The sequence below is a fragment of the Gossypium hirsutum genome, chromosome A01 (assembly GCF_007990345.1).
Source record: "Gossypium hirsutum isolate 1008001.06 chromosome A01, Gossypium_hirsutum_v2.1, whole genome shotgun sequence".
In the NCBI taxonomy this organism is placed as follows: domain Eukaryota; kingdom Viridiplantae; phylum Streptophyta; class Magnoliopsida; order Malvales; family Malvaceae; genus Gossypium; species Gossypium hirsutum.
Window position 1 is genome coordinate 104,587,006 of NC_053424.1, and position 25,333 is coordinate 104,612,338.

Consider the following 25,333-nt stretch of genomic DNA (forward strand, 5'->3'; position numbering starts at 1 on the left):
TTAGCGGCGCTTTTTTCGCAAATGCTGCTAAAGACCAGGACTTTTAGTGGCGCTTTTAAAAAACACCGCTAAAAACCATGACCTTTAGTGGCGCTTTTTTCGTAAACGCCGCTAAAGACCATGACCTTTAGCGACGCTTTTTTCAAAAACGCCGCTAAAGATCATAACCTTTAGCAGCGCTTTTTTCACAGATGCCGCTAAAAATAATGATCTTAAAAAAATTATTTTATTTTAATTAAATAATATTTATTTCTATGTTAAATATTATATTATGTTTAATTTTCCAAATTTGAACTTTAAACTATATACTTTTAAGGATAAATAAAAAATATTAATTAAATTAAATTTTCCATTAAAATTTAAACTTCAAAACTAAATATAAAAATTAATGAATTTAAATTTAATACATAAACATTGATTCAATATGTAATTTAATACATAAAAAAACATACACACATACAAACACACAAAGTATTAGAATTCCTAAAACATAATTCATCCTGGTGAGAAAATAATGCCAAAATGTTGAACTCCATATTCCAGTTGACTCCATATTCCCCCACATGTACCTACAAGGGAGAAATTCCATTAAACGAAAAAAAGTAATGATCATCAGTCATCAACAGCTAAAATGTTGAACTACCAACATTAAGAAAGGCGTCATTTAACTAAAACCTTATTATGCAAAATGCTTTTGAGTACAAACTGGTTTGGAGCATTATTTTAGACATCTCCCAGAGTTCCATTTGTTTTATATTAGCAAGTAGATATAGTACACAACTTATCCTATTCCATTGCAAACAACTATTATTACAAAAAGTCCAGCGCAAAGAAATATATTCTACCTGATAGTCTAGATTCAATGTAGAAGCAAGTCTAGCAAATCCTAACAGTAGTAGCGGAGTTGCAGATTTAAAGGCTGCCTTCCACCAACTCCTTAGGAAGCATTTTGAAAAGTTAGTGGAACATAGATCTGAAACAATATACATCTATATACTGCATACCAAATTTAGATATGCTGCATGCACAAAAGAAAATTGTGATGCCAAAATTATAACGTATGCTCAGAAGAGAAAGAATTTACAATGGTAAGCAATATACATGACAAATTAACACCAACATCTGGAAAATATAACGACTCACATTGATGATTTGATGTTTCGTGCTTGCCGTGAAGTAACTGCATTCATTAGCACAAAGGAGCCAACTCCAAGGTCCATCTAAAAAAATTATGCAAGGTTCAAAAACATTAATATGATAAAATATTTTGGATTGATATTTTCCAGGATAAAAACATAAAAGTTTACTGAAAATACAAACAAATTCAATAAGTTTTAAGATATTGGTAGGACAAGTTTAGAAGTTTTCAAAGTGAATGAATGTAGACATCCACTTCTCATACATAATAATCTTTCTGAAAGGATGTAAAGACCCCTTATGAGAACAACAATAACAAAAATATTATGTACGAGGGTATAGGATTAAATGTTAACATGGGTCCAGACATGGCAAAAATTCCACAGCCTTGCTCGGAGTTGGCTGGACCACTCGACTGTGGTCATTGTGGTTTTTGAAGATTCTTGCATTTTAAGGCAAGCAAGATTTGCCAAATAATAAAGGAGAAAAAGACTTTCCATGGCACTTTGTGAACATGATGCCAGGCTTTTGGAGCTAAGTTCCACGCCATCCATTCCTTAAAATTGAGATGATTGGATGGAGTGGTTAAGTTCGTCGGCCAAGCTGTTGACCACCACTGCTGCGAGCAATCCTTTAATACATGAGCAAATACTCCTGCTGTTCACAAAAATGGACAAGTATGTAAATTTATACATAATACAGGACAGATAGCAAAATTTTACCAATAAGATTTATAGTAATATATAATACTATAATGTAAGCATTAAAAAAAATAAAATGACTATACATAAAAATTTAATGAATGAAAAATACATAAATTACTAAATATTAGGTTAAATATAAAATAGCATTTTTAAAAAATAAAATGAAATAGACTTAAGATGAGTTTAGACAAAATTTTAAGTGCATATTTCAAATCAAGCTGAATTTGAACAAATATAAAATCTATTAACAACATGCTTAATTCTAAGTTGAATCTCGCCAATAACACCTGTAATCGTGAGCTATGCTTGTTACTGTCGGCTCTAGTAACTCACAAATCTGTACTTTTCTAATCATGTTTGGTTCCACTTCATAATGTCTACTGCATACAAAGAATTTTGTAATTAAAATGTGACAGGTTTTGCTAAGTGCTGAAGCTAGAAATGTTAAATTCCCAACAACCAAGATACACAAGTAAGTGACAAAGTATATCAATAAATTCCCACTACATGTAAGGCAAAGAGTGTGGGTAGAACAATGAAGACATAATCCAAAGCTACATGTAAGTTAAATCAGAAAATGAAGTGAATGATTAAGTTAGAGAATGGAGAGATGTGTCCAATCAGTTTTAGTGATTTTATTATTAGGCATTTTGTTTCCACTTATGTAAATTACATAAATACATAACTTCCCTCTAAAACTCGAAAGACAAAGCAACAGTTATGAAGTGCACACAAAAAGCAATGGTTAAAGGTTGCAATCAACCTTTCTCTTTTAACTAATGCTATGTTATACAGACTACTAGTATTATATTGTTCTTAATATTTCACCCAAAAAATAGTTTTATTAAATAAAAAAGATTGCACCGCCATGAATGTCTGGAAATGGAATCTTAAAGCTAAGGTTGTTCAGTTAAAGTTTTGTCAGAAAAGCCAAATTATGCAGTTATATTGTGTCTCCACTTGCAAACATATCGTGTCTCCAAGCAGTTATATCTACGTAATAGTATCCCCTCATTCAAATAAAATTAATGTTAGAATCAGATATACATACCCCCATTATTTTCCTGTTGGACTTCTTCTCGAACACCTATAAAGCAGCAGCCTCATAATCTTCAGCCAATTTTTATCAAAAACTGAATTAAATAAACATGAAGTTAAAATAGTAGCGCAAAACTTGTTTAGATACCTTCTTGAACCGATCCATGGTGCCAGACATTATGCCCCTTGTAGCATCCATGCCATTGCCCTGATTTACAACAAAATCAGTTAAATAACAAGAAAACCAGGATTTTTCATGAAAGTTGGAAGTTTTGGGTTTAACAGCTGCAATTACACACCATCCGGTCAAGCATACGATTATGACTCTCCACTTCATCATGTATATCACCTGTTAACTACAAACAATTTAGGCATATCAATTGTTGGCCAAATTAGTACAAACCAAATAAACTCTACATGCGTCACAACTCCCACCGGCTTCCTAGAACTAAAATCAGGCCAACACAGATGCAATAAACAATTTACATATGGATGCTTTTTGTTTAGGCAATTAGTATTCTGCTAAGCAAAGACTTAAAGAAATAGAAACTAACGCAAAAGCTATAATATTTAACAGAAGGAAACAAACAATCCAAAAATAAAGAACAACGTATACTAGACGATAAACAAACAAAAATGAAGAGCAAGACCGACATCTGTAGATTTGAAAGACGGAATGAAACAGTGATTTCTAAAGCTGCAAACCAAAAACCCTAAGAAAAACCCACTGATATACAAGTAAAAAAGCATGGATCTGAAACTAAAAAAGAGATTGATACCTGAAATGAGTCTCCGTTAAAGCAGCGAATTTCAAAAATCACAAAAACCAGAAACACCAGAGAAAACTTAGGGTTTCCCTCTCACGAAAACTCTCTTCCTTCTATAGCGTGTGTTTTTTTGGCCGGTGGATAACCAAAGCTACAAAAGAATGACAGGAAAACAATGAGTCTTCACCGTGTCTGCTGATTCCTTTGGGGGAAATTTAGGGATTAGGAGAAATTAGAGAATTAGAAAATTGTTTTACGTTGGGGGTGAATGGCTAAGTAAACAATTATGTTTTTTTTGCGGCGTTTTTTTTTAAACGCCACTAAACCCCTAAATCTTCAATTAAAATGACGTTAAATTATTTTATTTTTTTGTGGCGTTTTTTCGAAAAACGCCACTAACCTGTTAAATCTCTAATTAAAGTTTACTTAATACATCATATTTACAAATACTTAACGTAAATTAAATTTTTTAATTTTTTTATAAATATATACATTTTATTTTCTTTTGATATTTATTAATTTTTTAAATATAAACAAGTTAAATATTTTTAATTATTATTATTTTTCTATTAGTCATTGAATTATATGTAAGTTGTGGATTTAGTCATTTTACTTTAATTTTGTTTTTTTTAGTCATTGTAATTTTGAAATTTTGAAATTGTAGTATTATCTCTTAAATAATTTAAACTATAATCATAAGTTTAATATATTCAAATTAATATTATCTCTTTTACAATTATATAAGAAATTGTTTAATATATAAATTAAAAAAATACTAATTAATCTAAACCGTAAACCTCTTAACCCCTATCCCATAAACATAAACACTAACCCTTGAACCTTTAACCCAAACCCTTACACCTTAAACTCCAACCCTAACCCCTAAACCCATAATTCATCATAAACCTTCAAATACTAGTTAACTCCTAAACCTTAAACCCTAAACTATATATCTTAAACCATAGTTAACTCATAAACCTTAAACCCTAAATCATATATCTTAAACCCTAAACTTTAAACTATAATGATAATTAATTCGATATTTTAAATTCAAAATTAATTCGATATTTTAAATTCAATACTATCTCTTTTATGATTATATAAGAAAATATTTAATATATTGTATAACCATAAATTTTAATAATGATTGTTTTAGGGGTTATAGATTAGTGTTTACGATTTTTTTAAGGTTTAGGAGTTATATGACTTTTAGTGGCGTTTTGTCGAAAGCGCCGCTAATGCTCTGGTTTTTAGCGGCGTTTTTCCAAAAGCGCCGCTAATGCTCTGGTTTTTAGCGGCGTTTTTCCAAAAGCGCCACTAATGCTCTGGTTTTTAGCGGCGTTTTGCCAAAAGCGCCGCTATAAAATGCCGCTATTGCTCTGTGTTTTTCAATTTTTGCGACTTTTTTGATAAAACGCCGCTAAAAACGCTGCTAAAACCCTATTTTCCTGTAGTGATTGTTTAGATTTAATTTTAATTATATCTCTTAAACATTATCATTTAAAGTTTAAATAGAAACCAACTAGGGTTTTTCATGTACAATAAATAAGGGATATAGTGACATGAATTGAGACTTCCATTTTTTTTTGTAAAAAACTCCTCCCCGATAGCAGAAATTCCCTAAGTCTCTTAGCCTTTTGTTTCTTTTCCTTTTTAATAAATTCTATTTCATTAAACTTATACTTTTATTCCCAAAAAGCATGAGTAACTAAACTCGTCTAGCCAAAGGTTATCAAGATTCCTTAAAAAGTGTTCATGAGGCTTAGAACCTGCACTTAACCTTTTTCAACAAGTATACATCATTTCTCCGCATTACGAGACTAAAGCTTCTGTCCATATCCTTCCAAAAGTAATCTTTTCATCTTGTGCAAAAACGTCCGCTTTGTATGTTTCACAGTCAGTTCGCTAACTTACTATGTCAGAGGTTGCCGAGGTGAAAAGACGAAATGATGTGACATTTTCCATTGAGAAATGATGATCTAGTGTAAGACAGTCCCACAGGAGCGACGATTGGCTAGTGTAACATCTTGAATTAGGGCCTAGTCAGAATAGTGGTTTCAGGACCATAAATTCGATGTTAAAATAATTATTTTATGATCATTATGAGGTCTAGGATATGAAAATAAGTATATGTTAAAGTTTCATGAGGAAATTCTATGTGTAAGGTGTCCAATTGGAAATTAAGGACCAAATTGAATAAATTATAAAACTTGGATGCTGGAAGCAATTTGTATGAAATTGCTTTGGAATATTAATTAGAGGTCCTTAAAGAGTAATTTTCCCAATTTCTAAGTTTTGGACAAAAATGGGCATGCATGGAAAATTTGGAAAGGTTAGTAAGGAAGGGCATTTTGGTCATTTGGTTAATTAATGAAATAGAAAGGGAAAATCAAGCAAAAATTCACTCATTTTCTTCTCCATGCTGCCGAATTTGAAGGAGTCCCCATAGCTAGGGTTTTCCAACATTTCAAGCTCAATGGTAAGTGTTCCCTAGCCTCGTTTTTAATGTTCTTCGTATTTTTGAAACCCTCGTAACATGCTCTATCCATTTCTACCCATATTTTAAGCTAGGGATCATTTTAGAAATTTGAACCATGCATGAGATGGTTGTTGTTTGATGATTTATGGAGGGCTATGAAAGTTAGATGTTAGATAAACATCTTTTGCTAGGTGTTTTTTCATGAAAACACCAAAAAGGACCTAAATGAAAAAGGTATAAAATATGGGGTAGAAATGTGAGATAGAGAAAAATGTGGGCTAGTATGAGCTTATAATACATTCGGTTAGGCTTGGGTAGCCAAGGAATTACATGTATTTCATTATACGAGACTTAGGACTAAATTGTAAATATTGTGAATGGTTAGGGGCAAAATGGTCATTTTGCCCAGGGGTGAGTTTTAAGCCTAAAATGAATAAGTGATGTATCAATAATCTAATTTTATTGATATAGACCCCGAGAAAATAATTTCAGAGGTCGACCATGGAAAATGAAAGGTTTTGGAATAACCGAAATACGAAACCGAAGCCATTACCAAGTAAGTTCATATAACTTGAAGTAAACTCTTAATATACTTAAACATTCGTGTTCTTGAATGTATTAAAATTTAGATTTTCATTGCATGATAATTGATGAATGTGCTTGTGTAAAGGAAAAATGATAAATGTGCCGGTCGAAATAGAAAAGAAAGTCCGATGGATAAATTATGGCTTACATGACATGAAATCCTGCATGTGTTGCAGAAAAAGATTTAACCTGGACGGGTAATTAAACGATCTCAAAATAGAAAGAATCTAGCCCAGACGGGTGTTTTCTTGAGTGATTGAGCCTCCCGAAGAATATGGGTACACTAAAGATTTAGCCCGGACGGATAATCCGATTGAGGACTGAATTCAGCCTGGACTGGCAAATCAGATCCGAGCTTATGAGAGCAATTGTTATAGAAAGGGATTTAGCCTGGACTGGTAATGCCGACATTGCTCTATGAGTTAATACTACTGGGGATTTAGGCTGGACTGGTAATCTCATCGTAAGATATAAGGTTTACTGGAATGCGTACTAGAGATGATCGCTTGTATAACTTGACGGTAATTGGGCTATCCATCGAGATTTCTAAGAAATTCAACGAAATTATCAGGAGAAATAGAAATAGAAATATTGAATTGATGAGCTCATCTAAGACAAATGACATGATGTACTGTTATGAGACTAACTTGATGATTGAGTGTATGTGATAGGGAAACTATTTCATGCTTGCTGGAATTAATGCCTAATATGGTTGTATGCTAATTAACTGGTAATCTTGCTTTCCAGTTATCCGGACTTACTAAGCATATAAATGCTTACCCCCTTCTCTTTTCCCTGCCTTACAGATTTCGTGGACTCGTGAAGATTGGAAGACGGTTGGAGAATCAACACACTATCGACTTGTCCTGCTTTGGTATATAGATACTTCCATTTTGTTTAATGGCATGTATATGATTTTTTTGGTTATTTTGTTTTATGTTTCATTTGGCTAGCCAATGTAATGACCTAAATGGTATACTTATTCTTTTGTATATGGCCATGAGATATAGCTCATATTGATGTAGTTAGTAAACCTACCAATGATGCATGTCTTTGTTTAAATGTTTCATGAGATATGATGATGAGCTTTATCATGACTGGATGATTGAAATGGAACTTAATAATTTGAGAGTGGACATAGCATATAAAGGTATATGGCTATAATATGGCCTAAGTGTAAAAAGTAAAATGAGCTATGCTAATCCCTAATACGAAAAGGATAATTTAGCATGTACTAAACCAATGAGATGAGGTTAACATGCAATGAGTCATGTCAAGGTTGTTTAAGAGTATAATTAGGCCATGTTAAATACCATTGAAGTCTCTAAGTGTGTATGGATGATAGAGGGTGACAAAAGGCTTGAAAAATAGCCTTAAAAATGTCCACACCGGTAGACATACGAGCATGTGTCTAGGTCGTGTGTGACACACAGTTAGCCCCATAGGCGTGTTGCCTGGCCGTGTGTCCCCTGCACTTAAAATTTGAATTCAATTTGGATGGTAGTAAACACACGGGTAGAGACACGGCCGTGTGTCTCAACCGTGTGGAGGACACGGCTTAGCACACGGGCGTGTGCCTTGGCCGTGTGCCTCAAAATGAATGATGACATTATAAATAGAATGTCTGGGTTTTGGACACGGACGATGACACGGGCATGTCTAGGCTATGTGAGGGACACGGGCCAGGAGCACGGGAGTGTGCTTGGCCGTGTGAAAACCCTTGTAGGTTCGAATTGAAAAAGAAATCGAAATAATTCAACACGGATGAGGGATAAGGGCATGTCCCTAAGCACACGGGCGTGTGCTTTACCTCCACACGGGCATGTGAGGCATAACCCTAGTAATTTTTCTAAAATTTTCTATAATTCCCAATTTAGTCCCAGATCGCTTTTAATGTATGTTTTGGACCTCGTAGGTCCATAATCGGGACACTATGGTGTTATCTAGTCAGTTTTAAATTAGAATGAAATTTTATAACCTGTATTTTCCGAAAGTGTCCAAGTATATGTTTGGTAACTCCTTATACTTTATTCCGGTCCCGGGTACGGGTAAGAGGTGTTACATTTAGTGGCATTAGAGCTACAGTTTAGTCGATTCTCGGACTAACGTAGCACGTATTGAGTATAGCTATACATTCCATTATACAAGTTATGATAGTGTAACATCTCCTAACCAATTTTAATTGTATTTGAATATAGTAAATGTCTTTCAATCAAGCCCAAGATGAGTCCGAGCGAGCCGAGAGCCATGCTCTAGCTTCCGTACAATGAGCTGTTTCTAGTAGTAGTAGAAGGCCTATGTTTGAAGGCCGAGAAGAGGCAAGGGCTGCCTCTTTCGAGATGATGGATGAACGATTTGGGGATTATTTGAGAAACCGCCCCAATATATCACAACCTTCTCCGCCCCTTGCTCAGCCTGAGGGAGAAGTGCCACACGGTATGGCACCCGCGAGAATTGGTAAAGCCCCAGTGGACAAACTTAAAAAATATGGGGCTGAAGATTTTAGTGCTAAGGTTGAGGATGATGCTAAATGAGCTGAGTTCTGGCTCAAGAATACTGTGCGAGTTTTGGATGAATTGTCATGTACACCCAAGGAATGCTTGAAGTGTGTTGTATCTCTTTTGAAAGAGACAATATATCATTGGTGGAAAATGGTATCCTCAATGGTACCGAGGGAAGACATTACATGGGAGTTCTTCCAAGTTGAGTTTAAAAAGAAATACATCAGTCTAAGATTTTTAGACTCGAAGCGAAAGGAGTTCCTAGAACTCAAACAAGGAAATAAGACTGTGTCAGAGTATGAAAGGGAATTCGTGAGGTTAAGTTAGTACGCCACGGAGTGGGTCCAATCAAAGACAGAAATCTATAAATGCTTCGAGGAAGGCTTCAATGAGGAAATTAAATTGCTGATCGGAATCCTTGAGATACGAGAATTTGTCGCATTAGCTGACAGGGCCAAGAAGGCTAAAAAGCTAAATAATGAAAGAAAGTAAGCTAAGAGAGAAGCTCGAGTTTCGAGTAAGAGGTTGAGCGGCAGAGTACACTCCTTCCCCAAAAATAAATCGAGAAGTCATCAAGAACATTCCACTTCAACAGCAGGATATTAGGGTAGAGCAAGAAGCTCCAAGCGACATAACCCGAAGTCTTCTTCCCCTATGATAACTAGTGTGGGAAGCGTAGATGATCAAAAGCCGAAGTGTAAAAGCTGTAACAAATTTCACTTCGGAGAGTGCCGAAGGAAGAGTGGTGCATGTTTTAGATGTGGGTCTCTTAACCATTTTCTAAGAGACTTCCCGGAGCGAGCTAATAAATAGATTGAATTAGCTTCACAGCCGAATGCTCCTATTTCTCGAGGCAGACCTCCGAGACATCCCGAAAGTGCAAGTGGCAGTTGAGCTATTGCCAAGGATGCTACTGCAAAATCAGAGGCTCGGGCCCCGGTAAGAACTTATGCAATACGCGCTCGAGGGGAATGAAACCTAAGATGGATCCTGTTATTATTATCTGAATTGTATGATAAATATTTGACTTGTTCTTAATTATGTGTTCTTAATTCTTGCTTTAATATTTCAGGATATTGATTCGAGTTAATGCTCGTATTAAGAGAAGGAATAGACCCCGTTTAAGAGTAAATTTGTCATAATTAAGCAGAGTTATTGCATGCCTAGAGATAGAGTGATAAGATTTTGCCGGATTAGGGCAAAACCTAATAAGGGGATCCATAGATCGAGTTAATGCAACACTAGGGCGTTAATTAGAAAGAGATTTCAATTAATCAATCTAGGGTTAGACGTTATTAGTCTTGAGAGAGATAATAATATAACTTAGGGATTTCTACAGATTAAGTCAAATGAATAAATCGTCTGATTCAGAGTCAAATAACAAGTGAAGTCTAGGTAGATTTTTCCTTAGGTATTGTCTTAATCAATCGAATTTTCCCAAAAGCTTTTCCCCAATTTCTCTCTGTGCACTCTTAGTTTAGTTAGTTTAGATAACCAAATCCCTTAATTTTTAGGCTAGATAATAAAAAGAAGGTAATTACTAGTACTCTTGGTTCCTTTGGGTTCGACAATCTAGTCTTGCTAAAGTTATACTACTGATAAACTGTAATTTATACATATTTTTACCTCATGTTTAATGCATTTTATGGTTGATTTCTCATTAGAATTGGTGAATTTGATGCTCCTAATGCTTAGGAGAGCATAAGAGAGCGAAAGGAACGAGAAACGGGAAAAAATAGAGAAAATGGACCAAAGTACAAAATCAACAAGGCCTGGACCTCCTCACAAGGGCAGACCACACGGCCGAAGCAATTTGGCAAGCTCGAGCATGGCCTGAAGTAATCTAACACGGGCGTGTGCCAGGGCATGTCCCTGTCGAGCCCAAGTTAAGTCCAATTCAGAAAATGACACTTTTGAGGGCTTCTAGGCATTCCAAAGCCTATAAATACACCTTAGAGGAAGAGGAAAAAGAGTACGGAGAAGGGGGGTAAGGAATTACCCCAAGGAAGCCGATTGATCCATCTTAGAAGCAGGATTCATCATCAAGACTGAAGATCTCTCCTTAATTTCCCTTAGGAGTTTTGGGTTTTCTTTATATTTTGTATTCTTTATTCTTCGGAGATGTTTTCTTATTTAGTTATGAACTAAATCCCCCAAATACCTAAGGGGAATGAAACCTAAGACGAATCTTGTTATTATTTTCTGAATCGTATGACAAATATTTAACTTATTCTGAATTATGTGTTCTTAATTCTTGTTTTGATATCCCAGGATACTGATTCAAGACATGCTCTTATTAAGAGGAGGAATAGACCCTGTCTAAGAGTACTTCTGTCATAATTAAGTGGAGTTAATTGCGCGCCTAGAAATAGGGTGACAGGATTTTGCCGGATTAGGGTGAAACCTAATAAGGGGATCCATAGACCGAGTTAATGCAACCCTAGAATGTTAATTAGAGAAAAGTCTTGGTTATTCAATCTAGGGATTAGACGTTATTAGTCTTGAATAAGGATAATAACATAACTTAGGGATCTCTACGGAACAAGTTGAATGAATAAATCGTCCGATTCGGAGCCAGAATATCAAGTAAAGTCTAGGTGGATTTTTCCATAGGTATTGTCTCAAGTCAATCGATTTTCCCAAAAGCAATTCCCTAATTCTTTTTCTCTGTGCGTTTTTAGTTTAGATAATTAGTTAATTAAAACAAATAAAACCCCTTTTATTCTTAGGCTAGATAATAAAAAGACAGTCATTATTAGTACTTTTAGTTCCTTTGGGTTTGACAATCCAGTCTGGCTAAAACTATACTACTGTTCGATAGGTACACTTGCCTACATCGCGATAATAGTTAGTTCAAGAATGAGTAATTATAAATATTGAAAACCTATCATGAAACCTCACAATCAAGTTTTTGGCGCCGTTGCCGGGAACTAAAATATTAGGAACACTCAATTTTTATTACTTTAGCCATTTATTTTTTTTTGCAATTTAATTATTACTAATTAATTTAGTTTTTCTTTCTCTTAGCAGGTTTTCCTAGTTTATGACTAGAAGAAACCCATCAGGACCATTACTTTTTGACGAAGAAATTGATCGCATAGTTCGTAGAAACCAAAGAGAAATAAGGCGAAGCTTGAGATACACGGAGGACGAACAAGAAGACGATACTCAACCTCCAACCGAAGAGATAGCTGAAAACCAAGGCAATCAGCTACCTCCTGCAATTACAGCTAATCAAAATCCTGCTCCACGCACTATGTATGACTATGCTAAACCTTCTTTAACAGGAACTTAATCTAGTATAGTTAGACCTGCTATTGTTGCAAATAATTTCTAACTGAAACCTAACACAATTCAGATGATACAACAGTTTGTTCAATTTGATGGTTTGCAGGATAAGGATCCCAACACTCAATTGGCGGATTTTCTGGAGTTTTGCGACACTTTCAAAATTAATGGCATTTTTGATGATGTCATTCACCTTCAGTTGTTCCCTTTCTCACTGAGAAACAAAGCTAAACAGTGGTTGAAATCGTTACCACGAGGGTCCATCACTACTTGGGAACAAATGACCGAAAAATTTCTACTAAAATATTTTTCGCCGGCTAAAACGGCTAAGTTACATAATGATATTTCTTCTTTTGTGTAGATGGACTTAGAAACACTTTACGATGCATGGGAGAGATACAAGGATCTATTGCGAAGGTGCCCTCACCATGGGTTACCTCTATGGCTGCAAGTTCAAATGTTTTACAATGGTGTGAATCCCTCAACAAGACAGATGATTGACGCAGCTGCTGGAGGAACCATCAACAACAAAACACCTGAAGAGGCTTATGAATTCATTGAAGAAATGTCACAGAATAATTATCAGTGGCAAGTCATGAGGACTAAGCCAACAAAAATAGCCGGCGTTTATAACGCCGACTCAGTTACTATGCTGTCAAATCAGGTAGAACTTCTTAATAAAAAGATTGATGGTTTACTTGTTTCTACGCAGGTACATCCAATAATGAGGTGTGACTCAAGTGGAGGAGGTGTGCATACAAAATATCAATCCTTCAATCCTACAACCGAAGAGGAACAAGTCAACTATATGGGTAACAATAACTTTAGATCTCAAAATAACCCATACAATAATACTTATAATGCAGGTTGGAGGAACCACCCAAATTTCTCCTGGGGTGGTCAAGGGAATCAAAAGCCACAAAATTCTCAAGGTTTTCAGCAACCACCCTATCAACAAGCGAAGAAACTAAACCTTGAAGAGATGCTCTCTAAATTCATCTCAGTATCAGAAACCCATTTCCAAAATACCGAGACAGTACATAAGAACCAACAAGCATCGATCCAAGGGCTTGAAACTCAGATGGACCAACTATCCAAACTAATCTCCGAACGACCACAAGGTAGCTTACCAAGTAATACCGAACCTAACCCAAGAGAACACCTTAACGCAACTTGTACTCAAGATAAGGAAGGATTTATTGCACCTGAGCTAGAATTGATGCAAGAAACTGTGGTGAGCAAAGGTAAAAGTGAAGTAAGTCATAACAAAACGGTGAATGAAGAATATAAACCTCATGTCCCATATCCTAACGCGAAAAGGAAAGACAGCTCAGACGAACAATTCAGTAAATTCCTTAAACTGTTGAAAAAATTACATATTAACTTACCGTTTATTGAAGCTCTGTCGCAGATGCCGAATGCAATGAAATTTTTAAAAGAGCTTTTAGTAAATAAGCGGAAGTTGGACGAAGCGTCGCATGTGGAGCTAAACCCAGTCTTCTCAGCTATTCTACAGAATAAGCTACCCCACAAATTGAAAGATCCAGGGAGTTTTACAATCCCTTGCTTAATCGATAGTTTAGATATAAGTCATGCATTAGCTAATTTAGGGGCTAGTATTAACCTCATACCTTACAAAATGTTTAAGCAACTAGGTCTTGGGAAACCTAAACAAACTAGGATGAGCATTCAATTGGCGGATAAAACTATAAGATTTCCTAGGGGTATTATTGAAGATGTACTAGTGAAAGTAGATAAGTTCATATTTCCCGTTGATTTCATTGTTCTAGACATAGAGGAGGATAATAACACCCCTTTGATTTTAGGGAGGCCCTTTTTAGCAACTGCTAAAACAGTTATTGATGTTGGCACAGGTGAGCTTACACTTCATGTGGGAGACGAAATGATCACCCTTCAAGGTCGTACTTCTGGCATCACATCAAATAGTGAAGGTAATGGTCCGCACCAGTCTACTAAAACTGACAATATGACACAACCTACTTTGCAGAAATTGAATTTCAAAAGAAGTTCATGAGCCATGTTCCAGCAATGATAGAGGACACACTCATGAAGAATGAAGGCTACAGATGGAGGAGCTAGACGAATGGCGAGCACATAAATCGACAACACACGATAAACTGAAACTATGCCAAAACGAGCCCGATACCTCTCAAAATCAACTTAAGGTTGGTGATAAAGTCTTACTAGATGTCGCAGATCCCCACATTGTCACTACCACACCGAATAGGAAATCCCTCTTACGGTACTCAGTATTTTTCCATTTGGTATGGTAGAGGTGAGTCATCCTAGGTTCGGCGTTTTAAAGGTAAACAACACCCGTTTAAAACCTTATTTTAATGAGACTGATAGCAGGAATGAGGAGTATAAACTCCTCGAACCACCATGACCATACAATGGAGAGGTAAGTCGAGCTTAGACTATAAATAAGTGCTTCTCGGGAGGCAACCCGAGCACTAACATTCTTAATTTCTTTAGATTTTGGTATTTAACTCCTGACATACTAATAGAGATCTTGAATACAGGTGTTCCCATAGAGACACGGCCAAGCACACGGGCGTGCTTAAGGCTGTATGAAAATAGGGCAAAAGATTTCCCCAACACGGGCTATGATAAAACGCCACGGCCATGTGACATGGCCGTGGTTGAGCCTGCCAAAACAACCCAGGCGTGCGACACGCCCGTGTCTAACATTCGTGGTCGAACCTATTAAATTAACACGGGCGTGGAGCTTGAACACACAGGAATGGGAGAAGCAAAAGAAGCTAGACATGACCGTTAAACACGGCCGTGTGAACCCACACGCCTGAGGAACACGGGCTTGTACTAAATGTCAGACACGCCCAAATTTGAAATTTGCGAATCACAAGGGCTGAAATTGGGGAACACTAGCGTGTGCCATGGCCGTGTGCCCCAAAATCTATAAATACACTGCACTATTCACTTTCTTCCCCATTCAAAAACCCTAACCCTAGCCGCTGCAACTCCACACGGCCCCTGCCACGCCTGTGCGCCGCCTTCAACTTCATTTTTGAAGCCCAAACTCTCTCCCTTAGCATTTGTTTACTCTCTTCACTTCTATTCTACTGATTAATAATGCTTATTATTACAATAATTTCCATTTTCGTTGAACTATCTTCCATTTTTTTTCATTACTTTATCATTTAGTTTGCGCTTTTAGTTAGTTATTATATTGCATGTTAAATAAGGTGATTAGGAAACTTCATACCCATGGTTTTACCATGCTCATTCTCATGATATTCCCATGACCAATATCTCTCATGTAATTTGCATTGTTCAATTATGTCTTATCCATTTCATGTTGCTATGAAAGCTTCATTCTTTTACACATGTCATTACTACATACAATGACAAAGTCACGAAATTATTATATTAGTTATGTTTGGTTGTGGCTAAAAGTCTGTTTTTTTTAATTGGAAATTGTATTCCTTTTACTTCGACCACTCATCAAAATGACTTGATGATTCTAATCGCAGGTACCATGTCATCATCAAGAGGAAAGAAAACTGCCATACCTGTTTTGAATAAGAGGAAGGGAGCGTCCTCTTCCGCGGGCCCAACTGCGAAAATCTGTTACCCTTTCCTACAGTTTCCCCGAGGGCCCCAGGAAGAACTGTTCCAAATACTTCGGGCCCGACCCTTAATTGCGAGCCGCTGCATCGACTGGGCTGCCGTAGAACAAGTCCAGATGGCTGACGTGATTCGGGCTCTCCTAACCAACGACCCTTAGGAGCTGTTCTTCGGGATTATCGAGCCGACATACCTCGAGCTCACGATGGAACTATGTTCAACGTTCCATCTCCAGACCGTAATAACTAGGTATGATGATCCCAGCACGGTCCAGTTTTGCCTAGGCAGATTAGTCCGCCAGCTAAGTGTTTGAGAGTTTGGTGCTGCTCTAGGGCTATATACGGAGGAGTTTCGAGAGGAGAATGAACTACATGCTTTCAGTCACCTTGCACGGCCTCGTACAATCCTAGCCGCTCTAAGGCATCAGTTCTCCCACCATCCCCGAGGTACTTACAGGCTATTTTAGCTCACAAGATTACACGGAGGCGAGAGAGAACTGACGTTGTCAACACCCACGACGTCTACTTCCTATGGTGAATGTCGCAAGGGCACGTCATCGACCTTGCCTATTTCATCACCCTTGTGATTCAGCACCAGACAGAGCGGCATCGGAAGGGGGTCATCTCCATTGGCCCCTATGTGACTAGGCTGGTATGACACTTCGAGCTCCTCAATACCGCGACCCAAGAATCATCCCTTACCCTTATCGGCCAGATGTCTCCACAAGGCAACTCGAGCATGCTTAGCGTGAGGATGATCGAGAGGCACAGAGGAACCTCCCTTCCCCAGTATCGTTTCACCCAATCTACCGAGGAGGAGGCCTACGAGGACATTCCTGATGATGTCCCCCCACAGCACGAGGACCCACTGACTTAGCCACCACCACCCTCTCGTCCAATTCATGTGGCGGCTTCATATGCTGACATCTCTGAGCGCCTCACCCGATTCGAGCATCAGTGTTTTCAATGATTTGCCAACATTGATGCTAGCCTACAGCTGATTTGTTAGCACGTCCACATCTCATCGCTAGTCCCACCTCGTGAACCATTCAGCGATGAGGATGTTTAGAAATATTTATTTATTATTTTATTTTTTTAATTTTTATTGAAACTACTCTTTATTTTCATTAGATTTTAGAAATTTTATTTTTAATTATCAATTTTTGTTTTTCTTTTTGAGTAATTATTTTTCCTAATATCCCCTAAAAAGTTCCTAATTTTATCATAGTTTGTAACGCCCTAATTTTCGGGAATTCTGTGAATGTTGGCAAAATTTCATGCTTTGATTTTGTCATTTGTGAGTGAAATTATGAAATAGGACCTATGTGAAAATGTTTGAAAATGCTATAGGCTAATTTGTAGTGGCCAAACAAATAGTAGTACAAAATAGGAGGATTTGCATGTCAAACCTCCCATTTTACAAGAAGTGGCCGGCCATCATGTTGTTGAAGACAATATGTGCACTTGGTATCCATAATTTATGGTACAAATTGATAAAAAAATTGATAATGGGTTAGGTAAATGTTCCATGATGGGCATGATAAGCATTATGGGCATTTTTTTTATTGACATTATGGCATAGGTATGGCACAAATAATATAGGTGTCATAAAATGTTGGGTAATAAAATAACAAAAGGATGAAAAGAAAAAAGTTTTGTCCATCTTTGTTCATCATAGCTGAAAGTTAGAGAAGAGAAAGGAGAGGAGAAAGCTCTTGAGTATTCGGTCACTAGGAGGAGGAAAATTGAAGGTAAGTTCTTGGTACCTTGCTTCTATTTTGAGGTTCATGAGTTCTTCTTGATTCTACCTTAACTCTTGAAACATATTTTGGTTTTTAGTTGTGTTGTGAGCATTTAGTCATGAATTAAAATGAAGGAAATGGTTGTTGTTTCATGTTCTTTTGATGAAAAATGGAAGATAGGTGAAGTTGAGCCAAACAAATGAGCATGCATGTGCCTTAAATGCTAAAGGGAAAAATCGGCTAACATGTTGTGCTTTAAAATGATGAAATGGAGATTATGATTAAGTAAAATCATAGATATGTGATGATTGATTGGTGATATACATGTTTAAATAACATGCATGCAAGGTATGTGTGAAAGAGTGATTTGGTAATAAATCTGCTTGGGACACCAGCAGTAATGTGACTTTGGAAAATCACCAAAAATTGTGGGAGATGAATTAGAAGCTGAATAAATTATATAATTAAATCTTATTGAGTCTAGTTTCAAATGAAATAAAAAAAAACATATTTTGAATTCTGTAGAATGAGAAATTTGATTCGTAATGAAAAGTGGTCAGATTAGTCAAACAGTGAAACATGGGAAACTTTGAGAAAAATATGGTATTGATTGACTAAACCAAAAATTCTGAAAATTTTATGGATATAAGATATATGAGTCTATTTTCAGGGAAAATTAACGGCACTTGATTTGGAGTTTCGTAGCTCCAGTTATAGATGATTTAGTGACTGTTGCTCAGGAAGACAGCTTGAAGTGAAATTATGATTATGTGGTAAACACTGACAAAAATTTGTTAATGAGTTGCTTATTGATTTCTTATAAGCTTACTCTGATCTGTAGGTGTGGTTGGCCGAATATTGTAAGGGGTTAATACGTTGTTCGTATTTGAATAGTTAGATTAACGTGTTAGTAATCCAATTGTAGGCGGTTCGTGTGTGGATCTCGTCAGCATATTGTCGCAAATAGGTGTGTAACTAACACCCTCTTATAGACTAGATCGGCACAAGCCAAAAAGTCGAAATGCCGAAAAACTGGTATTTTGAGATCTTGCGAGTATGTGAATGCTCATGAGATTAATAGTTTGATGTATATGGTAAATTAAAGTGATAAGACTGTAGAGTGCGCGATTCTGTGCATTTCGATATTTTTGGGCTTAATGGGCCAAAAATGGGATAATGGGCCAACGGGCCCAAGTCGATAAGAAAATGCGGTAAGTGTTTCTGATCGTATGTAAATGGCTATGATATGCATGAAAACCTTAAGAATAGTTAAATTACTTGAATACCCCTATGTATGGAAAATTACTGTTATACCCCTAGGTGCAAAATTACCATTATACCCCTAGGGTTACTTTTGACTGAAAAGCATGACGATCTGATTCTGTATGATGTATGCCATGATTATATATCTGTTGCATGGGGACATGGGTTATATTATGGAGGAAGTGTCCTGGTGGCTATGCCACAATTATCTGATTTGGTGGCTCTGCCACATATATCTGTTCTGGTGGCTCTGCCACAATATCTGTATCTGGTGACTTCATCACAATATCTGGCAGGCTCGCTGCGATTTCTGTGGTGTGTAGCGGTTGGGTGGGCCGAGTAGTCTCCCCACATGGTGTAAGGCTGGTACGGGGGTGTTAGGGATGAATATGGGTTGGGTTTTCTGGATAAACATGTAATATCTGTTCTGTTCTGTTATGGGCCTATGGGCTTTATTCTGAATTCTGTTCTGGGCTAAGGCCAACTTATTCTATTTCTGTGGTTTGAGCTGATATAGGCTATGGTTGGGTTAATTTACACACTGAGTTTCCCCAAACTCACCCCTTTTATTTTCAACCATGCAGGTAATCCCCAACCATAGTGGGCTTGGAGCTGTGAGGGAATTCAGAGTGGCCACCCGTTCTGAAAGTTTGATTTTCTTCTGGTGAATTGGACATCCTTTTATTTACGTTTGAAGTTTTGGGTTTTTAAATGTAATAAGGCTGCTTAATTATTTTTGATGATTTTAATATGTATTACTAAGATAGGTATTACTTATTTTAACTGTTGAAATTGGATAGCTTTAGGGCGCGTTTTCAAAAACAACAATTGAATTCAAAATAACACGACAACAAGCAAAGCTTCCGCAATGAAAGTATTTTCCATAATTAATCACTTTTCCTAAAAATGACTTAATCAAATCGGTTTCCAAGAAATATCCATGAAGTTAAGGTGTGGCAATGGAGGTATGCATGTCTAGGATTGGATCCGAAGGGAGCTTGGTACTTAAGCAGTCTGATGGACTCACCACTTCTTTTCCGGTTTCCTACCTGGTGCACAGCTTCCATTCACTTTAACCTATAATGAAATTATCTTTTAAAACACTAAGTAAGTTTTTCTGGATCAACAATATAAAATGTTTTTAACGCTTCGATGTGGCATGTCGGATCCGGCCATAATGTCTGGGCCGGGTTTGGGGTGCTACACAGTTATATAAAGCTCTTAAGCTCATCATCACATAGGAACTAAAACTCCACCGGGAAAGGTTCTCTATGACTGCCATGTCCTGCTCGACCATGACCATAGCTACCACTAGATATAATATTCTTTTGGCACAGGAATTATGGCCTAATGAACCTCTATGACCGCTGGAGTATCCTCCTCCACTCTCGAATCGATCACTCTCCAAAACTCTAGTTCGAGGAATTCATCATATAGGAAGTTTCACTTCTCTCCCTATCTTATTTTTATACTCTAATATCTATCTTTGTACATTGAGGGCAATGTACATCTTAAGTGTGGGGGGCATTCATTCATTATCAGAAAAGTCCCTGAATAATCACCTTGTTCTCTTGAAAAACTCTCATATCATATTTAGGATAAATTTTAATTGATTTATGATTGTTTAAACTTTAAGACATTAGATAATCAAACATGATAAGTTGATTTTTAAGAATTTAAAATTATAGATTGTTTCCCCAAGTCTAGGTATTACCTTGAATTGGAATTCACGGGTCTAAACATCAAAAACCCATAATTTTTGTGAGATTTTTGAGCCTTTTGAGCATCTATTAATCCTTTCATGCTCACTTTTATTATTGCTTTGAGTGCGTCAGTATTGAACTATTATTCTAGAACTTACTTGATCATGCATGTCGAGACCACACCATTTGATTTGATATATCAAAATGATTAAGGAACTTAGGATTAACCCACTCATGGCATGAAAAGCCTACTTCCACGATTAACCCCTAGTAAACCCCCTTGAGCCTAACAAGCCATTTCTTGTATTACCCTTAATATTAACCTTTAACCCATTATTGTTGAAATCCCCTAAATTAATCCCTATTTTTGTCAAGATTTGAGTTGAATGGATTGCTTAGCTATGTTTTGTTCTTAATAGTTAGTTTATATTTATTAACTTGTTCTTTAAAAAAAAAACTATGTATACATATCTGTAATTTTATATTCTGGGAAGAAGCTCTGTTGTACGAAAGTGAAGATTAACTCTTTTTCTAGTTACACAATTTTTCAATTCAATCTCGATTCTAACCCTTTCTTTCAGCCTGTGACCACACCCCCTAACCAAGCCTCACTACAACCCTCTAAAGACCTTTTGATTGATGTATCATCTTAAATTATAGTGGTGGAGATTTGATTTTCATGCAAGCCTATGGTAATGACTTTTCATTATTGGCTATTGAGTGCTTCATTTATTGTCCTTAAACACCTCGAGTGATCTGAGTGAATCTTTAGTGAGGATGTGAAACTCTGTGATATTCTGAATCAAAGGTAATTACTTAGATGCGGAGAGACACCTATGTTTTCATGATTAAATACTCAACTTGGAATGTTTGAAACTTTATGCCCTTTTAGTTGAATTCTAATGTATGATTACCTATGGATTATTTTGAGATATTATCGATAAGAATTATAAGTTGAGAAGAATTTATTTTGATTATGAGTTAAGGATTTTGCTTTAGGATAAGCAAATGCTTAAGTGTGGGTGTATTTGATAAACCGTAATTTATACATATTTTTACCCCATGTTTAATGCATTTTATGGATGATTTCTCATTAGAATTGATGAATTCGATGTTCCTAATGCTTTAATTTCATGTTTTATACTTAGGAGAGCGTAGGAGAGCGAAAGGAACGAGAAACGGGCCAAAAACGGAGAAAATGGGCCAAAGTACGAAATCAACACGGCTTGGACCTCCTCACACGGGCAGACCACACGGTCGTGTCAATTTGGCAGGCTCGAGCACGGTCTGAAGTAATCTAACACGGGTCTGTCCCTGCCGAGCCCAAGTTAAGTCCAATTCGGAAAAGGCCACTTTTGAGGGCTTCTAGGCATTCCAAAGCCTATAAATACACCCTAGAGGAGGAAGAAAAAGGGGACGGAGAAGAGGGGTAAGGAATTACCCCAAGAAAGCCGATTGATCCATCTCAGAAGCCAGATTCATCATCAAGACTGAAGATCTCTCCTCAATTTCCCTTCAGGAGTTTTTGGTTTTCTTTATGTTTTGTATTCTTTACTCTTCGGAGATGTTTTCTTATTCAGTTATGAACTAAATCCCCCAAATACCTAAGGGGAATGAAACCTAAAATGAATCTTGTTATTATTTTCTGAATCGTATGATAAATATTTAACTTGTTCTTAATTATGTGTTCTTACTTCTTATTTTGATATCCCAGGATACTGATTCAAGATAGGCTCTTATTAAGAGGAGGAATAGACCCTGTCTAAGAGTACTTCTGTCATAATTAAGCGGAGCTGATTGCGCGCCTAGAAATAGGGTGACAAGATTTTGCCGGATTAGGGTGAAACTTAATAAGGGGATCCATAGATCGAGTTAATACAACCCTAGAGTGTTAATTAGAGAAAAGTCTTGGTTATTCAAATTAGGGATTAGACGTTATTAGTCTTGAATAGGGATAATAACATAACTTAAGGATCTCTACGGAACAAGTTGAATGAATAAATCATCCAATTCGGAGCCAGAATAACAAGTAAAGTCTAGGTGAATTTTTCCTTAGGTATTGTCTCAAGTCAATCGATTTTCCCAAAAGCAATTCCTCAATTCTTTTTCTCTGTGCGTTCTTAGTTTAGATAATTAGTTAATTAAAACAAATAAAACCCCTTTTATTCTTAGGCTAGACAATAAAAAGACAGTCATTACTAGTACTTTTAGTTCCTTTGGGTTCGACAATCCGGTCTTGCTAAAACTATACTACTGTTCGATAGGTACACTTGCTTACATCACAATAATAGTTAGTTCAAGAAAGAGTAATTATAAATATTGAAAACCTATCACAAAATCTCGCGCTCAACTACTGTTCGATAGGTACACTTGCCTTCATCGTGATAATAGTTAGTTTCAAGAATGATTAATAATAAATGTTTAAAACCTGTCGTGAATATCACGTATCAAGTTTTTGGCGCCGTTGTCGGGGAACTAGGATATTAGGAATGCTCAATTTTTATTACTTTAGCCATTCTACTTTATTTACAATTTAAATTTTTATTTTCTTTTCTAATTTTTCTTTTCTTCGTTCTTGGTAGGTTTTTATAGTGTATGACTAGAAGAAACCCATCGGGACCATTACTATTTGATAGTGAGATAGATCGCACAGTTCAAAGAAACTGAAAAGAAATTAGGTGAAGCTTAAAATACATAGAGGAAAAGCAAGAGGACGATACTTCAACCACAACCGAGGAGATGGCTGAAAACCAAGAAAATCCGCTACCTCCTGCGATTGCTGTTAATTAGAATCCTGCTTTGTGCACTATGTATGATTATACTAAACCTTCTTTAACAGGAACTGAATCGAGTATAGTTAGACCTGCTGTAGCTGCAAATACTTTTGAACTGAAACCTAACACAATTCAAATGATACAGAAATTTGTTCAGTTTGATGGTTTGTAGGACAAAGATCCCAACACTCACTTGGCAAACTTTTTGGAACTATGTGATACATTTAAAATTAATGGCATTTTTGATGACGCCATTCGCCTTCGGTTATTCCATTTTTCATTGAGAAACAAATCTAAGCAGTGGTTGAATTCGTTACCACAAGGGTCAATCACCACTTGGGAACAAATGATCATAAAGTTTTTATTAAAATATTTTCTGCTGGCTAAAACGGCTAAAGTATGAAATAATATCTCTTCTTTTATGCAGATGGATTTAGAAACACTCTACGATGCATGGGAGTGATACAAAGATCTCTTGAGAAGATGCCCTTGCCATGGGTTACCACTCTGGCTACAGGTTCAAAAGTTTCATAATGGCCTGAATCCTTCGACTTGACAAATGGTTGACACAGCCGCTGGTGGAACCATCAATAATACGACACCTGAATATGGTTATGAATTTATAGAAGAGATATAACTGAATACTTATCAGTGGTAAGTCATGAGGACAAAACCAACGAAAATAGCTAGCGTTTATAACGTCAATTTGATCACCATGCTCTCTAATCAGGTAGAACTCTTGAATAAGAAAATTGTTGGTTTTCTTAGTCCTTCACAGGTTCACCCAGTAATGCAGGGCGAAGCAAGTGGAGGTGGGTCAAGCAATTCAGATTTTCCACCCTATGGTCACAACATGGAGAACGAATAGTTAAATTACATTGGTAATAATCATTGATCTCAAAATAATCCTTATAGTAATACTTACAATGTAGGTTGGAGGAACTACCCAAATTTCTCATGGGGAAGCCAAGGGAATCAGAGACCACCACCTCCAGGCTTCCAACAACCACCCTACCAATAAGAGAAAAAGCCGAACCTTGAGGAGATGCTAACAAAATTCATCTCGGTGTCAAAAACTTGTTTCCAGAATACCAAGACAGCACTTACAAATCCACAAGCATCGATCCAAGGGCTCGAAACTCTGATAGGTCAGCTCGCTAAATTGATATCCAAACGACCACAAGGTAGCCTGCTGAGTAACACAGAATCTAACCCAATGGAACAACTTAATGCGATTACCACTCAAGACAAGGAAGGGTTAGTTGAGCCTGCATCAAAATCGAGGTAAGGCATTGGGGTAAGTCAAGATAAAGGTGAGGTGGACCACAGTAAGCAAAAAACGATAAGTAAAGAGTACAAACCACGGGTGCTATACCCCAATGCGATAAGCAAAGACCGTACAGATGAACAATTTGGTAAATTCCTTAAACTATTAAAGAAATTACATATTAACTTACCGTTTATCGAAGCTCTCTCACAGATGCCAAACGCAGTCAAAATTTTAAGGGAGCTTCTAGCAAACAAATGAAAGTTGGATGAGGCGTCGCATGTGGAGTTGAATGCAGTTTGCTCAGCCATATTACAGAATAAACTACCCAACAAATTGAAAGATACAGGGAGTTTTAGGATTCCTTGTTTAATTGGTAATTTAGATGTTTATAATGCATTGGCTAACTTAGGGGCAAGTATTAATGTTATGCCTTATAAAATGTTTAAACAGCTAGGTCTTGGGAAACCCAAACAA

At 36.7% G+C, this 25,333-nt stretch overlaps 1 protein-coding gene and 2 non-coding genes across 25 annotated transcripts; all 3 read right to left on the reverse strand.

Moving 5' to 3' along the window:
* Window positions 1–389: 389 nt before the first annotated feature.
* On the reverse strand, window positions 390–3,928 carry LOC107916698 (uncharacterized protein At4g17910). 23 transcript variants are annotated; one of them, XR_005926455.1, is made up of 8 exons: window positions 3,659–3,922; window positions 3,179–3,235; window positions 3,028–3,087; window positions 2,893–2,928; window positions 2,129–2,218; window positions 1,144–1,794; window positions 846–936; window positions 390–569 (listed from the first exon to the last, which is right to left on the reverse strand). XR_005926455.1 is itself a non-coding variant. In XM_041112149.1 (7 exons), the coding sequence occupies exons 2-7, from the start codon at window positions 3,191–3,193 to the stop codon at window positions 432–434; spliced, it is 417 nt and encodes a 138-aa protein (XP_040968083.1). In that variant the 5' UTR covers window positions 3,194–3,228; window positions 3,659–3,891; the 3' UTR covers window positions 390–431. The 23 variants fall into 23 exon arrangements, 4 of the variants coding, with proteins under 4 accessions (XP_040968083.1, XP_040968078.1, XP_040968090.1 ...); XR_005926463.1 differs by having other exon boundaries at window positions 3,179–3,228; window positions 3,659–3,891; XR_005926464.1 differs by having other exon boundaries at window positions 2,129–2,221; window positions 3,179–3,228; window positions 3,659–3,891.
* Window positions 3,929–12,828: 8,900 nt separating this feature from the next.
* On the reverse strand, window positions 12,829–12,934 carry LOC121206468 (small nucleolar RNA R71). The gene has a single exon (XR_005901503.1). It is a non-coding gene; the product is annotated as a small nucleolar RNA R71 (small nucleolar RNA).
* Window positions 12,935–23,985: 11,051 nt separating this feature from the next.
* Window positions 23,986–24,090, reverse strand: LOC121206349 (small nucleolar RNA R71). The gene has a single exon (XR_005901419.1). It is a non-coding gene; the product is annotated as a small nucleolar RNA R71 (small nucleolar RNA).
* Window positions 24,091–25,333: the final 1,243 nt, after the last annotated feature.